Below are 17,801 nucleotides of genomic sequence, written 5' to 3' on the forward strand. Positions count from 1 at the left end.
CTTTGTAGACCAGGCTGGCCTCAAACTCACAGCGATCCGCCTGCCTCTGCCTCCCAAGTGCTGGGATTGAAGCGTGCGCTACCATGCCCGGCAAAATATTTTATTTTTAGTTAGGTATATATCTGTGTGTCTGCCTGTGGGCATGTGTGAGTGCAGGTGTCCTCAGAGGCCAGAAGGGGGCGTCTGATGCATGAGAACTGATGATACAGATGACTGTGAGCCACAAGGCATGGGTGCTAAGGAACCAAACTCAGGGGCTCCGCAAGAGCACTCTGTGCGACATATACATAGCCATCGAACCATCTCTCCAGCCCCTAAATCGTATTTTAACAAACTAAAATTAGTTGTTGTTTTTTTTTTAATCCACCATGAACAAAGTATTAAAAGTCTCAATAAAGACAGAACCTATGCTGGCCCATTTTTTGGTATCTGCCATTGTTTCCAGCTGGGAGATGGCTACTTCTCTATGGGAAAGATAGAAATTTGCAGGTAAAAATTTCCAGAAGGCCCTTACTAAAACACTGAACACCACCTTGTTAAAAATGACCTCATGCTCTGCCTGCAGTGCATGTAAACACGACGATGTTTACTCAGTATCCAATGACTGTGGGTGGATTTTTATAGCATATTCTTAATATCACTTATCAATATTGTCTCGCTGAACCTCAAAGCCAATGCGACACGGTTTCAGCAGACGCGTGGCTGGAGGGAGGCTATGGTCACCAGTACCCTCTCCAGCGCCAGAGAGACAGAACTGTTTTCTGATCAAAGAATCGTCGTGTTGTGGGAGCAGGATGAGTCCCAGGGAGCTCAGTGCAGAAAGAAAAACAGGAAATTAATCTACTTTGGCCATAGATGTGAGGCCGCGACCTTCTTAAGAAGCACTTTGACATAGTTTCTTTCTTCTTTGTTTCTTTGCCCAGAGAGAAGGAAGTCCCCACCTAGGCCCACTCTGCTCCCTCGGGACCCAGGCATGCAGTGGCTTGCGGTGGGACTCTTCTGCTTTGTCCCAGCAGATCCACATTCCGCCCCCACTTTGGTAGGGTGGACTCTATGAACTATCAGCCAGCGTCCTGTGTGCCCTGTGTTGAGGTTGCACTAGGAAAACGGAGGAAACAGCAGTTAGAAAGACAGAGTTAGACCATCCTTGGCTCCCTTCCGTATTAGGATGACGTCCTGACTTGGGAGGTATTTCAGGATCCCTCAGTGGCTTCCATCAACCCCGCCCACACACCTTTGAAAACAGACTTGATCCCCTATGAGCATATACAGGGGGAGGAGGTCCCCCTCAGTCACAGTCATAGGGGGAGTAAGGGGAAAATGGGAGGGAGGGGGGAATAGAAGGATACAAGGGATGGGATAACAATTGAGATGTAATATGAATAAATTAATAAACTGTATTAAAAAAGAAATGTAAATCTAACATTTGAAAGTGTATCTATGCGTTTTATATGGCTTATTTTATAAATTACATTATTTTACATTAGGAAAAAAAAAAAAAAAAAAAACAGCCTTTCACTCAAGCTTCCTCTTTACCCCCTGAAGGTGTAATATCTCTTGCCAGGGCTCTGACACTGCATTTGCAAGTGCCAGTCACAGGGTGAAGGGTCTGACAGTTGTTTCTCTACTGTGTAACTAAAGCAGCTCTCCCTGGACCGCCTGCTCTTCCTGTATGTAGACACTGTGCACCTGGGAGTCCACGCAGCAGGAAGTTTGAATCGATCATTTCAATCTGCATCGTCTCCACCCCTTACGGTTTTAAATATTTACTCCAGAAAGAGAAAGGTGAGCTCATTCCTAAGACTGCCCAATCATCATCGCCTGCCAAAAGGAGGCCGCCAGTGGTCAGCCCAGTGAATATAGGTCTGGCCATCGCAGTAGCGTTCCAAATCACTGAAAAGAGCAGGGATTTGGAGGCCAAGCAGCTGCGCCCAGTTTGCTGCAGCGGTGTGATAAGGAGATTCAAGCCAACACCGGAAGACAATAGACTCAAATGGTTTGTGTGAAGGCCAGAGTCCAGTCAGTGCTGGGCCCCAGGAGCTGCCTCATCAGCTAACCACGACCTGAAAGGTAGCAAGTGAAGAAAAATCTTACAGCAAGAGGACGTGGGGTCTACGGCACCGTGCGCCTAAGACGTCCTCTATTTATAACCAGTGGTTATAAATCGTTTGGTGGGGGCTGGAGAGATGGCTCAGCGGTTAAGAGCACTGACTGCCCTTCCAGAGGTCATGAGCGTTCCCAGCAACCACATGGTGGCTCACAACCATCTATAATGTGATCTGATGTCCTCCTCTGGCCTGCAGATGTACATGTAGGCAGAGCACTGTATATGTAATAAATAAATATTTTTTAAAAAATAAAATAAAATAAATCGTTTGGTGTAATGTAGATCTTATACATACTATGAGCTAAATGCACAGGTCAAAGCCTGCTACATCTGGAAACTACAGTAACACCACTCCCGCCACCCCCCCCCCCATGCCGGACTGTATTAGTCTTCAGCGGGGTTGCCTTATTCCTGGAAACGCCTGGAAGAAATGCTTACTTAATTTCAAAACCTATCCCAGCTATCCCTCCTCAGCAAAGTCCATCATATTTTTTTAGTGTTTTTTTAAAAATTATATATAATTACAACATTTCTTCCTTCTCTTTCCTCCCTCTAAATGCTCACATATTCCCTTCCCAGGCCTCCTTCAAATTCCTGGACTCGTGTGTGTGTGTGTGTGTGTGTGTGTGTGTGTGTGTGTGTGTGTGTGTGTGTGTACATACATGCATTCCTAATTATAACCTGTTCAGTCTATGCAATGTTACTTGTATGTTTTCAGGGATGACCATTTGGCCTTGGGCAACCAATTAGTGTGCCGCTCCCTGGGGAAGGTCACCTCTCCGGATCCCAGATTTCCTCAGTTACTTAGAGTTCTGTGTGTAAGGTTGAGACCTTGTGGGCTTTTCCTCATCCACTTTGGCACAACCATTGGTGTCCTGGTTCAGCTCACATTTGGGCAGTCATATGGTGAGACTTTGTTGGTGGAGCTTCTGACGTTGCTAAGAGACACAATCTCCCAGCAAACTCCATGACCCTGACAAGCATTTCACTCTCTCTTCTGAGACACAGTTTGGGGACTGTTTTGTAGATGTATCCATTGGGACTGGGCTCCATGACTCTGCACTTGGATTAATTATGGCTTTCTATAATAGTCTCTCTTACAAAGAGAGGTTTTGCTGGTGAGGGGTGAGGACTACACTTATCTGTGGTATAAGGGCAAGTGTTTGTAGATTGTCGTTAGTGATTGTACTCATTTAGTAAATTAGTGGTTGCAGCTTCTCCTCCATTAACCGTGACTTCTCTCTAGCACTGTGTGTGTGTTAGCCTGGCTTCCAGTACCAGGAACTGCTGGTGATGGAGTCTTAAGCCCAATTAGAGAGCTGTTGGTTATCAACAAGGTATGTGTGCCACTTTTTCATCCTTAGGGATGTTGTGAGTAGCCATCATCTTAAAGCCACCGGGGGGCACCCATGTGTTCTGCCATGTACCCCTTGGAGGTTGTACAAAAGTGCCACCCTGCAGGTTGCTGCTGCCTTCCTTGGTGTTGCATCGTCCCAATCAGCCTTGCCTCTGCAGAGGATGAGCTAAAGGACACTAGGAATGTCTGACCAAGCTTTTTAAGAAAGCAGTGGTTAGCATGAGGGAATTAACCACATGGGCCTAGAAAACTACAGATCTAGGGTTCTCAGCTTTGCCTAAACATCAGCCTGCAGTAATCAATGAGACCACTACACTTTTTTCTTTCATGCTTGACTTCAAGCCTTTGGGCATATCTTCTGTTCTCTTCCAAGGGTTCAGAACCAAGTAGGAGGAGTTGCCTTCTCAGGCCCCCCACTTTGATGCTTCGTCTTACTTTCCAGCATCTACCTCGCCCCCAAATGAGCAAAACCAGGAGTGGCCCTACCCTGCCGGGCTGGGCTCACTTTGCCCCAACCAGGCACACAGTTTCACCAGAAGTCCCGTTGTTTTGCATCTTTCAGAGTCTTCATCTAGCACCATACCAGGCGTAGCAAAGCCAAACGAGGTTAAGTCAAGAGGCCCATAGCCCAGCTTTTCTCAAGGCCTGTGACTGACCTCTTATGGACAACTGTTTGCATAGCAGTATATGCTCATAATTATCCAACTAGGAATACTATAACTATACCAAACACCTTTGGTCTTGGAGCCGCACATTTCAAATCCATCCGTTCTGGAAACAGATGTGGTGGCTAGTCTCTAAAGACTGCCCCCCAAAGAACTGGACCTCCTGGGATAAAACTCTTTTGTAGTTCCCTCTCTCAGGAAATCTGGGCTGCATTCATGACTCACACTGTCAAGCAGAATGTGGCAGAAGTGGCATTCTTCCAGCCCTAGGCCCAGGCCTAAAGAGCATCTAGTTTTTAGTCTCAAACATCTCTTAGCTAACTGCTCGACTTTTGGCTGAGCTCAAGTGTAGACTCTTTTAGCAGACACAGAAGAAGCCAGGCTGCTGTATTAAAAAGGACTCAGAGGTCACACAGAGAGTGGCCCCTGCCTTCTAGATAATACTGCCAGGGGCTGGAGAGATGGCTCAGAGGTTAAGAGCACTGGCTGTTCTTCCAAAGGACCCAGGGTCAATTCCCAGCACCCACATGGCAACTCACAACTGTATGTAACTCCAGCTAAAATAAAAATAAATAAATTTAGATAATACTGCCAAGAGCCCAGAGGTGAGCCATGCTTTTATGGGGGAGGAAAAGGCTCTTGCTATGTAGCACAGGCCGGCCTCAAACTTGTGACATCACCAAGCCACTGTTGGTAATCAACAAGGTATGTGTGCCACTATTTCACCCTTTGGGTTATTTGTGAGCGTCCATTATCTTAAAACCACCAAGGACAGAGTGTACTTCAGGCCAGCACAGTTTATACACCAAGAGTGAACTTTCTACCTCTCTTCTTTCATTTTACTTATTTTTGTTTCTTTATTTGTTTGTTTTGTTTTTTTTTGAGATAGGGTTTCTCTATGTAATCTTGGCTGTCCTGGACTCACTCTGTAGACCAGGCTGGCCTTGAACTCACAGAGATCCACCTGCCTCTGCCTCCCAAGTGCTGGGATTAAAGGAGTGCGCTACCACCACCCGGCTCCTCTTTCATTTTAAAATTGTAAAATTACATTTGCTTCCTTTTTGATAGTTGAAATATGTTAAGGCTAGTTAGAATTAAGGTCCAAGAGGCAGATAGCTGGCTTGGGGATTAAGAACACTTACTACTCCCATGGGCTGGAGAGATGACTCAGAGGCTAAGAGCACTGGCTGCTCTTCCAGAGGTCCTGAGTTCAATTCGCAGCAACCACATGGTGGCTCACAACCATCTATAATGTGATCTGATGCCCTCTTCTGGCCTTCTGCCTCACATGCAGGCCGAATACTCTATAAGAAAGAAAGAAAGAAAGAAAGAAAGAAAGAAAGAAAGAAAGAAAGAAAGAAAAGAAAAGAAAAGAAAAGAAAACTACTCCTGCAGAGGACCTACCTACAGTGCAGTTCCCAACACACACATGATGGCTCATAACTTTCTATAACTCCAGTTCCTGGGGATCCCACACCGACTTCTGATATCTGCAGGCCCTGCACTCATGTGGTACACAGACATACACAGGAATATACACATACACGTAAAACATTTTTTTTAAACTTAAGATTCAAATCAAAGTATCATCATTTATTTATTTACTTATTTAATTTATTTATTTATTTTCTTTTTTGAGACAAGGTTTCTCTCAGTCACCCTGGCTGTCCTGGACTCACTTTGTAGACCAGGCTGGCCTTGAACTCACAGTGATCCACCTGCCTCTGCCTCCCGAGTGCTGAGATTAAAGGTGTGTGCCACCACGCCCAGCTAGTGTCATTATTTTTAAAACTTCTTAGCAATCTCAGTAGGTCAAAGCCTTTATAGAGAGGGAGGAGGTAGCAAGATAAGGCCCTGCTATGTAGCATAAGCTGGCCTCAAATTTGTGCCACTACCATGCCAGCCTGGGCTACATAGTGAGCTCTAGACCACCCTGAACTGCAGTGTAAGACTGTGTGTGTGTGTGTGTGTGTGTGTGTGTGTGTGTGTGTGTGTGTGTGTGTGTGTGTACTATTTAGGCTTGGTCCTAGAGCTGGGATGGAGATATAAGTTAACCCTGGAGAGTTAGTCCAAGGATAACCCTCTTCCTTCTATTTGTAACTCCAAGGGGTGTGTGTGTGTGTGTGTGTGTGTGTGTGTGTGTACCCATGTAATCCCAGAACTCACAAAGTGGAGACCTGAGAATCAGGAGTTCAAGGTCACACTGGGCTACATAAAGTGTTTGAGACAGGTCTGGGGTATGTGCAGCCCAGCAGTCCCTCAAATGGAGGCAAAAGCAAGACAAGAAAACAAGTACTGAACAAGAAAGCAAAAGAAACCACACGGCTATGGAAACTGAGAACACTAAGCTAGCCAGGTATGGTGGTATACACTAACTCCGGCACTTGAGAGACAGCAGCAGGCAGAGTTCTGTGAGTTTAAAGCCAGTCTAGTTTACATAGTGAATTCCAGGTCAACCAGAGCTATAAAGTGAGCCCCTATCTCTAAAAAAAATATTAAGTCAAAATAAACTAGAAATATAGATAAGAGATAGAATGTTAATTTGGTAAGATATTTTAGTCAGGTCTTACAGTACGGCATTCAGCAGGAGATGAGTTCCTCCTGACCACTGTCAAAGGGAAATATTTACTGAGTCACGGGTTATAGTGTGTGACGGCAATGCCTGAAATGTGTTCCCAGAATGTACAATGATGGGATCGCATCTTATCTCCACTTCTTCAAATAAATACACCATGGCCACTTCCTAAGTACCCAAGCCCATAGCAAGACATGACATAAACTTAACAGATTCATATGTGCATGGCATGAAAGTAGGAAGGGGGCTATTTAGGAAGAGGGAAGGGACCCTTGATAGAGGGAGAAAGATGCAAGAGTGAAAGTGTCATAGTGAAACGTCAGCATCAGGGGTCATCGCTGTGTACAATGAATATACACTAGTAATGTAGCTGTTACTCTCACTGCTGCACCCGAACACTTGACAAGAAGCAGCTTAAAGGAGAAAGAATTAAAAAAAAAAAAAAAAAGAATTTATTTTTGGCTCACAGTTTAAGAGAATACAGTCCACCAAGTGGGCAAGGCCTGTCAGCAGGAGCACCCAAGTCGGTCAGATTGCATCTGCCATCAGGAAGCAGACAGCCAACAGGAAGTAGAGCCAGGCTATAAAATCTCAAGTCCCACTCACCCCAGTGGTCCACTTCCTCCAGCAGAATGCCACCTCCTGAATGTTCTACAACCTTTCCAAGTGGTACCACCAACTAGAGACCAAATATTCGAACACATGATCTTGTGAGGGACTGTGATGGCTAACCCTGGTTGTCAACATGACTACATCTGGAATGAACTAAAACCCAGAAGCTGGGGGTTGCTGTGAAGGATTTTCTTGATTGGACCATTTGAGATCAGAAGACACACTTTAAATCTGTACAGCACCTTCTGGTGACAGCCACATAAAAGGCCATGGAAGAAGGAAGCTTTCGCTCTTTGCCTGCTCACCCCCAACTCTCATTGGCAAGTTCATCCATGCTGCTGCTGAGGCATTCCTTTGCTGATATTAGAATCATTTGGGATTCCCATGTAGACTGAAGACCATCTGAGATATCCAGCCTCATGGACTAAAGAACCACCAAATTCTTGGCCTTTCTGTCAGGAGACAGCCATTGCTGGACTAACCAAACCTCAGCCTTCTAAGCTACTCCAATAAATTCAGTCCTGTTCCTTTAAAGAACCCTGACTAATACAGGGACACTATAGGGTCAAATCACAGCAAGTAACTTAAAGGAAAATAAAGTTAGCAAATTGTCGACTCTCAATGGACTCTTCCTCATCGCCCAGCTACTTTATCTCGGTCTCCATAATGACCTCTTACTTCTGGCCCACAGTTCATGAGGTGGATAGGATGTTGATTCCCATCTATTCATTCAATCACACATCCATTGAACAAATGTTCTGTGACCAACTCCCATGGGACAGGATGCATCGCAACACTTAAAACAGGGTAGAGACATTCCTTGTCGCCCCATCCGCTGTTACATGGAATTTGTTCAATCTGTCTTCATTGTACCAGAGAGCATATTCAGAGACCATCTAACACTCTCAAAGGAGATAAAGCTAGTCCCGACATTCCCCGCCCATCTCCAGACAACTTGGACTTCTTCTTATGACATCAGCACCATTTACTGACGATTGCTGTGGTCCTGAACAAAACAGAAGAGCAAAAATTACACTCCGGTAAGAAAGATGTCCAAGAAGAGTTTCTTATTGATCAGTGTTTTGGAATATGTGATGATGCATTCCAGAACACCATTTATAAATAATACAGTGCACTTGAAAACTAAGTGGACTTCCCAACAACAGAAACAAAGCAAGCAAGGGCAAGCCGTCCGTGCAGTGTAATAGCAATTGTTCTAAAATGCCTGCTGATATAGTAATAAAACCTGGGTGTGAAATGAGGGGAAAGAGCTACATTCACTAGTATCCCTGTCTTGTTCCTGAGCACTTTCAGAATTTTCCTTACAAGGTCATTAGATGGCCATAGCTCCATGGCTTGGACAGTGGACAAGCTCCCTTAGGTTGACCTACTAAATTATTCCAGTAGGCCTGGGCATACAATAATACTATTAAATATTTCATCAGTATCAAGAAAAGCATTTTGAATGTGTAGCATTTTTTTTTTTGCAATTTTTTCCTTAAAAAAAATGGATAGATTCTAAAAGCTGCAGATTTCGAAACAAAACCAATATTTAGAAAATAGTGTACATTTTTGACCATTTAGTATGTGAGAGTTAACTTCATATTTTCCAGTGTTTGCCTGTCTCTCTTCTCATGTGCAAAACCATGTGAATGCCCTGCCTTGAGAAATTTAAGACCTACTTTTATTTTTCAGTACCAAGTGAAGCTCACAAATGCTGAAAGCTATTAATTTTAGAGATAATGGAAGGGCATTAAGAAAGAAAAAGAGTTCCCCATGTCCCCATGGCTTCAAAGAATCCTATTGACATAACTGCATCTAAGAAAACAACACAGCTAATGATATCCTTACACATTATATGTAATTATATTATTACACATAATAAACTGACTTTTCAGTTGCCTGTTTTATGAGAAGGGAATTCAGGCCTTGGGAGAATTATGGAAAAGTGGATAAACCAGAAAGGAACTCTGGGATGTTCTGTTTGGCTCGGATTATACCTCCCGTGGAATTTGAGATAAATTTTCCTCTTACTGCAATTGATTCAGTCACCTGTGAGCTTCTGCGTGGCAGGAGTGTATCTTTTTCTTCTCTTCCCATTCCCACGTCTGTCTTGATTTCCTTCCGTCTCTCTGAACACCGCTCAGTCGTCATGCACCATTCCGTCCACTCGATACCTCTTAAGTTTAGCCATCCCTCCTTGACCAGCCACATGATGCTATTGCTCCTGTGCCTTCACCTGCCAGCCCCATGCGGATGAGCTGTCCCTTCAGTGAGTTCTGATATCAACCTTTCTCCGGAACTACAAGCCTATGCAACTAACTGCCTACTGGGCATCCCTAAATGAGGGTGTGTGAGCACCTTGAGTTCAGGACAGCCAAAGCTGAGCTCTTTATCTGGCCTCAGAGATCTAGTCATCCATGCCAACCAGCACTTTTCCAGCACTGACAAGTACCCTGGCCAGTGATATATGGACATAAACTGTCTAGAGAACATACTGAGAGCAATGGGGAAGCAGGTGTGGAAAATTCCAGTAGGCATCCTTGGCTAGTCATCACTGAGGAGTATAACGTTGTACAGCCACAGATAAATCCTTTCTGGGCTGAGCAACTAGCATAGGATATAATCCGTGCCCCCAACCAAGACAGAGCTGGTTTTAACAGTAGTGACTTTTTTCCCATTGTTTCCATGGTGTAGTCGTAGAGACCCAAGCCACTCCCTACTGACCTTCCTCATCTTCTGCTCCTGTCCAGCCTCATGTTCATGGCCCCATCCATTTCTTTAACCTGGGGTTGCATTCCTTGTGAAAATGGAAACATAGGGGAAAAAAATATGTTGAGTTGCCACTGTCCTTTTTTATTCCTTGAAGTGACCAACAGAGCTCAAGAGATTTTTCAAACAATAAGTAGATGGATGGAGAGGTTGAGAGCAGCAGGTTCCTGCAGATTGGGAAGGGAGCTGCCTGGATTCAGACTCCTCATGGACTTGGCAGGTCTGCGTGGGCCTTCTGAGTCTGTCCGAGAACAGGATGTGCATCTCTGGATGTGGGAAGGAGTCGAGAAAGAGAACAGAGCACCACTACCCCACCCACCCACTCCAGCCACCCCCCCCCCCTTCACACATGAGTCACCGTGCTGTGGGATTGTCCCAGCTTGTTTGACAGCCATCTTCCAGACCCGACGAGTTGGTGTCTTTTTGAAGGAAGAAGAAAGTTGAAATGGGCCAGAGCAGAATCAAGCCTGGGGCATGAACCAACTCACCAGAGGGTTTCCCTGGCCTGTGATGCAGAGAAGCTATGTAATTATGAAGCTGTAATTCATCTAAGTTGGCTTGAAGAAATTAGACACATAAGCCAGGCTGCCAGGAGCTGCCAGGAGCAATGAGATAAGCCTGATCTGTCGGAGCCAAACGGTGTGTGGTGGCAAGCAGCTCGGAGGCTTGAGTGTCTGATGGGAAGACACTGCTGAGCTGAAGCTAATTATGGCAGCAGAGAGAGAGAGAGAAGCTGGAAGGGCTCTGCTAAGCTGTGGCAAGCAGCGTCTGAAGGAGTGGCTGGGAAGCTTCTGGATAGTGAGCAAGCCCTTCTTACGCAGTCAAGTCCACCCCTGTGGGATAAACAGAGTCTGTTTCAGACTGTTCCCATTGTTTGTCTTTTCTGTGTTCATCCAAGTTGCTGATGAAGTCGTAGACGTGATTGTATGGCTTAGAAACAAACATATATAGTCATGCTTTACTCCGTCCAGAGAGCTATGACAAGGTCACAAACTGAGCAGCTCAGAACCAACAGAAATTTACTCCTCACATCTCTGGAAGTTGAGGAGTTCGGTTATGGTGAATTCGGGTCTACCGTTGGTTCATAACCCTGAAAGCTGGCTGCTTTTTGTGTCCCTGCATGGGGGAAGGGGTCAGCTAGCTCCCTGGGATTTCTCCCTCCCTCCCTCCCTCCCTTCTCCCCCCACTCCTTGGTTTTTCAAGACAGGGTTTCTCTGTGTAGCCTTGGCTGTCCTGGTCTGGGATCTCTCTTTATGAGAGCTTTGTACCCACAATCTCATAATCTCCAAAAACCCCACCTCCTAATCTCATCTCCTGGAGGTTAGGATTTGAACATTTGAATTGGAGGTGAGAGGGAAACAGACATTCTGATTTTAGTGGTCACTAACTACAACCTAGTTAGTTGTCTTTGGAAACTTAGTTTTTTTTTAAATGGAACGGACTCAGGAAAAAAGCAATGTAGCTTCCTACTTCCTCTTCCTCTTGGTCTTCGTCCTTCTGGTCCTTCTGGCCCATGGCTCTACCAACTTGTCACGGTGAAGTGAGCCTACGCCAAGAGCCTCTACAGCGCAAGTTGGTGCATATCAGGACAAAACATCACTCGTTAGCATCTCAATCTAGAGTTAGCAGGACCCTATAGCTACAGCTTAAAAATCAGTGAGTAAATATGTCCCTAGCGAGAAGCAGGCTGCAGTGAAATGTCCATTTGTTGCACTCAAGAGGCATCTGCAGGTACAAGCATAAATAGGAGGGGGAGGATGGATCTACGTTTTATGTCTAAACTGAACAATACTGAGAAGAAATGAGACGCTCACATGCTGAGCATGGTGAGCAGGCCTGAATCTGCGCAGGAGGCTGACGCTACCGGAGCTTGAATTGAAGGCCAGCCTGGGCTACCTAGAGAGACCCTACCTCAAAATGAAAACGCCATTTGTAGTCCTGTAATTGGCATCCAAGAATCACTCGGGAGGCAGAGGCAGGAGGATCACTGTGAGTTTGAGGTCAGCCTGGTTTACAAAGTCCAGGACAGCCAAGGCTATACAGAAAAACCCTGTCTTGAAAAACCAATGAAAAGCCGGGCATGGTGGCGCATGCCTTTAATCCCAGCACTCGGGAGGCAGAGGCAGGCGGATCGCTGTGAGTTCGAGGCCAGGCTGGTCTACAAAGTGAGTCCAGGATGGCCAAGGCTACACAGAGAAACCCTGTCTCGAAAAACCAAAAAAAAAAAAAAAAAAAAGAAAGAAAGAAAGAAAAAAGAAAAAGAAAAAGAAAAACCAATGAAAAATAAAATAAAATAAACAAAAAGAAAGTTTGGAAACACACACACACACTTTTTTTTTTTAAGAAAGGAGAGAAAGGGCGCCCCCTACAGTGACTGTTGATAAGACCATGTTCGGAATTGGACATTTAAATTCAGCTTCCCCCAGGTGTATACTGTGAAGTGTAAAGCAGAGGCTGGGAGTGAGTGGAAACGGGTGCGGGGGGGGGGGGGGGGGGAGGAGGGAGAATGTTGGGCAAAAAAGAAGCAAAGCAAAGTTATTACCAACAGTCATGTGAAAGTCCGCATGTACGCACATGGGGAGAATTCATCTGGCTGCAACTAACTCTTAGAACCAGGACGGCACTCTAAGCTTCAACTCTTCCAGGCTTGCTGGGTCGGCCCTCACTCCTGGGAGTTCTCAAGTGTCCACAGTGCAGCTAGCACTTGGTGGATGACTAAAATGAGCTCTCTGCTTTCATTGCTGTCCTGGAAGGTGTGAGCAAGAGCCCTGGGCCGCCCTGGGCCAAAGACCTGAGCAGCTCTTGGAGTTCAGGCCCAGAGCCCACATTCCTACTGTGGAATTCTGTGTTAGCTTTGGGTCCCACCCAAGCTTCAAGGTCTGGATCAGTCTGCACAACTGTCCCTTTCGGGACCCAACTTCTGGTTGGGTTCTGTTTCCCAGAGGTGCGGGGGGGGGGGGGGGGGGGGGAGGAGGTTGCTTACTGCCTGCTTCCTCTACACAGAGTCAAGTACACTTGAGCAGAAGCCTGAAGGAAGCGTATGGGAGGCAGCCCCATTAGTGACCCAAATGAGCTGGCCTCCCTTATGTACCTTGGATTCTCAACGGCTTAAATCAGTCTGTAGAGGTGGCCTGGCACCACTAGAGGGCTAGGAAATCCTGGAAACTTCTACTTTTGCACCGAGGAAGCCAGGATCTACACAAGAAGGTGCGCTCTTAAGCCATCAAACTGTAAGAAAGCTCATTTTAGGCTATCTGTCCACAGCCTGTCCTGTCCCAACCCTCTCCCTCTATCCTCCTCAACCCCCACCGCCCCCCTTTCCTCCTCCCCACCCCCATCAGCTTGTTTAAGGCATTTGTTGCTGTTTTGTGTTTGGTTCTAGGGGTTGATGGGGTTTTTTTTGGGGGGGGGGCATGGAAACAGGGCCTTGTTATATATTATCCAGTCTTGCCTTAAACTTGAAGCAAGCCTCCTACCTCAACCCCTGTGCTGGTTTGAATAGGCATGGCCCCCATAGACTCGTGTGTTTGAATGTTTGGTCCATGGGGAATGGCACTATTAAGAAGTGTGACCCACATTGGAGTAGGTGTGGCCTTGTAGGAGGAAGTGTGTCGCTGCTCGTGGACTTTGAAGCCTCCGATGCTCAAGGTATGCCCCGTGCGGTTTACAGTCGCTTCTGCTGCCTGCAGATCAAGATGCAGAACTCTCGGCTCCTTTTCCAGCACTGTATCTGAGCCTGTGTGCTGTCGTATTTCCCACCATGATGATAATGGACTGTAAGCCAGCCTTTATTAAATGCTATCCTTTGTAAGAGTTGCTGTGGTCACAGTGTCTCTTCACAGCAATAGAAACCCTAACTAAAACAGCCTTCCAAGTGGAGAAGCAAGGAGCTCTTACAGATGCCCCACACCACACCTAGCTCCATAGTCAGTTTTGTGGAGACTGGTTTTATAACTCGATAAGCAAAACTAAAAGCTGTGACACTCTGTCCTAGTTATGCGACACCATGACCAGAGCAACTCTTATAAAGGAAAGCATTTCACCGGGGGCTTGCTGATAATTTTAGAGGTCTCCATTACCACCATGACAAGAAGCACGGCAGCGTGCAGGTGGGCGTGGTCCCAGAGAAGTAGCTCATTCAAGGCAGGAGGCAAAGAAAGACAGACTAGATCCTCCAATAAGCCCACTCCTACTCCAACAAGGACACGCCCACTAATCCTTCTAATCCTTTCTCACAGACCCACTCCCTGGTGGCTGAGCATTCAAATGTACGAGTCGACGGGGCCATTCTTAGTCAAACCACCACACTGTCTAATACTTAAGGTTTGGAAAGAGAAATACTGGGGAGGGGTAGTGTTTCTTCACACATGAGTGGTTTTCAGACATCTGCCCCATGCTGTATGAGTTTTCAGAGCAGCATCTGAACACTGCTTCTAGTGTCAGCCCTTTGTCTCTGTCTCCTCTCAATATCATTGCCACAGGCAAGTGTTCCGCCACTGAGCTATACCACCAACCTTCTACCCCCTTCGGTGGTGCCAGTCAGTCCATCACTGCTCCTGGCTCTGCCTTCTGCCTTTTTCCCTCCCATCCTATGGCTGTGCCTACCGTGCCATCCACCTAGAACACTCCTCACTTCACCACTCAGTTCCCAGTTGCGCCGGTTTTTCTAGGCTACTGTAAAGTTCAACCATTTTCTAAAGTTTCCTATGATCCCCCACCACCACCCCCGCCCGCCCAAGTCTTTCCTCCGTTTCCATAGCAACCTTGCATGGAAAACTTATGTAGCCATTATCCATTTGCAATGGTAACTTTTCTGTTTCCGTGATGAGGCACCATGACCAAGGCATTCGCAGAGAATTCATTTGGGCTTATGGTTCCACAAGGTTAAGAGCTCATAATGGCAGAGTGAAAGCATGGCAGCAAGTAGCAAGCATGGTGGCCAGAGTAGGGTGGCAGAGCGTAAACAAAGAGCAGAGAGAGTGAACTTGAATTGGTGGGAGGATTTGACTCTCAAAGCCTGGCCTAGTAATATTCTCCAGCCAGGCATACTTTCTTTTTTTTTTTTTTTTTTTTTTTTTTTGGGTTTTTCGAGACAGGGTTTCTCTGTGTAGCCTTGGCCATCCTGGACTCACTTTGTAGACCAGTCTGGCCTCAAACTCACAGCGATCCACCTGCCTCTGCCTCCCGAGTGCTGGGATTAAAGGCGTGTGCCACCACGCCCGGCTCAGGCATACTTTCTAAATTTGTTTTAAACAGCACCACCAGATAGGGACCAAGCATTCAAATGTCCAAGATTATGAGGAACATTTCTTAGCCAAACTACCACACCATTTCTTTTGTTTTTTGTTTTTCAAGATAGGGTTTCTCTGTGTACCCTTGGCTGTCTGGGACTCACTTTGTAGACCAGGCTGGCCTCGAACTCACATTGATCCGCCTGCCTCTGCCTCCTGAGTGCTGGGATTACAGGCCTGCGCCACCACACCCAGCTCATACCAATTATCTTTACCTAACATAAAAATATATCTTGATTTAACTTTATAGTGGTTTGTTTCTTCTTCCCTGAACCAGACTATAGTTTATCAGGAGCAGGAACACATGTATGTTCGCTTAATAAAACAGGAAACGCCAGGCGCTGGTGGCGCACACCTTTAATCCCAGCACGTGAGAGGCAGAGGCAGGTAGATCACTGTGAGTTCGAGGCCAGCCTGGTCTACAAAGTGAGTCCAGGACAGCCAAGGCTACACAGAGAAACCCTGTCTCAAAAACAAGCAAACAAACAAACAAATAAAACAGAAAACATCCATTGAGATGGACCTGGTAAAGTTAGCCTATAATCCCAGCTAGTTGATAAACCGAGGCAGCAGGATCACAAATTCAATATACCAATGAAAAACACAACTCCCACTTTAAAGGAAATAAAAGACAGTTTATTCCGTACCAAGTATGAGTGGTATGGCCCAGGAACACATTGTCCCAAATATCATGTTTCAAAGTAACAAGAGTTTCACACAGCTTTTATAGTTACAGAACAAAAGAAAATCATAAATCAAGACCCTTTGCGAACACGCTGGTGGGAATGGAGGTGCGCGAGTGAGCTGACACAGGTCTCAGATAGTATCTGAGGACATCCTTAGCTTCTGCTTTGGTGGATGCTAGTGTTCTGTTAACATATTCCAAAAGGTTTCTTGTCATAGTCATGAGGAAATTGGGTCAGACACAAGTGAATGATGTTAATCCCAGTACTCAGGAGGCAGAGCCAGGTGGATTGCTGTGAGTTCGAGGCCAGTCTGGTCTACAAAGCGAGTCTAGGACAGCCAAGGCTACACAGAGAAACCATGTCTTGAAAATACAAAAATAGGCTTTCGAGCGGAAGGTCGTCCCCGTGACCGGCTAAGTGGTTGGAGTAGCTGTCGCCATGTCGTTCGCTGCCCGCTCGGCCCGTTCGCGCCTGTACTGTCGGCCACGGCCCGCGGGGTGGCGGGCGCGCTGCGGCCCCTCCTGCAAGCCGCGGTGCCAGCCACCCTGGAGCCACCTGTTTTGGACCCGAAGCAACCCTTCCTGTGCCAAGAGTCGCTGAGTGGCCAGGCCGCGACCCGGCCTCTGGTCGCCACGGTGGGCCTCAATGTTCCTGCTTCCGTTCGCTATTCCCATACAGATGTCAAGGTGCCCGACTTCTCTGACTACCGTCGCGCGGAAGTTCTAGACAGCACAAAGTCTTCTAAAGAGAGCAGCGAGGCCAGAAAAGGCTTCCCTTACTTAGTAACAGCAACTACTACTGTGGGTGTTGCCTACGCAGCCAAGAATGTGGTCTCCCAGTTCGTTTCCAGCATGAGCGCTTCTGCTGATGTGCTGGCCATGTCGAAGATCGAGATCAAGTTGTCGGATATTCCAGAAGGAAAGAACATGGCCTTTAAATGGAGAGGCAAACCTCTGTTTGTGCGCCATAGAACCAAGAAAGAGATCGACCAGGAAGCTGCAGTTGAAGTGTCCCAGTTGAGGGACCCACAGCATGATTTAGAGCGAGTAAAGAAACCTGAGTGGGTTATTCTGACAGGTGTCTGTACTCACCTCGGTTGTGTACCCATTGCAAACACGGGAGATTTTGGTGGCTATTACCGCCCCTGCCATGGGTCACACTATGATGCCTCTGGCAGGATCAGGAAGGGCCCTGCACCTCTCAACCTGGAAGTGCCCACCTATGAGTTCACCAGTGATGATTTAGTTGTTGTGGGTTAGACACTTGGACTCCAGGCCCAGGTTTCCTTCAGTCTTGATGTCCACTCAGAAGAGTTGAGAGTAAGCCTTGTGTACTTCTAGGTTGGTTGATTTAAGATATTTAAAATTTGTTGATGATATATTGGCAAACATTAATGTGAAGCAATTGAATTCACTGTTAAATATTATCAAGCATTAGCATAATAAAGCTACTGTTGAACATCATTAAATTCAGTCACAGACTTAAGGTGCAGTGTCTTTGATAGCTAATTCTAATAAAACATTACAGATTACTGTGCAAAAAAAAAAAAAAAGAAAGAAAGAAAGAAAGAAAATACAAAAATAAATAAATAAATGAAAACAAGTGAATGATGAGTGATTTGGGGAGCTAAAGATAGCCCAAGGTAATTTGAGTCTGGATCTGCACCATTCCAACTCTCGACTGCAAATGTCTCACCAATCAATTAGCCTTGCAGAGTCTTTAACATGGATGTCAAT

At 46.1% G+C, this 17,801-nt stretch overlaps 1 protein-coding gene across 1 annotated transcript; it reads left to right on the top strand.

Annotated features, from left to right (window-relative positions):
- The first annotated feature begins 13,630 nt into the window (after positions 1-13,630).
- LOC127210474 (cytochrome b-c1 complex subunit Rieske, mitochondrial-like) lies at positions 13,631-17,372 on the top strand. Its single transcript, XM_051170144.1, has 2 exons — positions 13,631-13,736; positions 16,447-17,372. The coding sequence occupies exons 1-2, from the start codon at positions 13,631-13,633 to the stop codon at positions 17,322-17,324; spliced, it is 984 nt and encodes a 327-aa protein (XP_051026101.1). The 3' UTR covers positions 17,325-17,372.
- The last annotated feature ends 429 nt before the right edge of the window (positions 17,373-17,801 follow it).

This window comes from Acomys russatus, chromosome 28, assembly GCF_903995435.1.
Source record: "Acomys russatus chromosome 28, mAcoRus1.1, whole genome shotgun sequence".
NCBI classification, from domain to species: domain Eukaryota; kingdom Metazoa; phylum Chordata; class Mammalia; order Rodentia; family Muridae; genus Acomys; species Acomys russatus.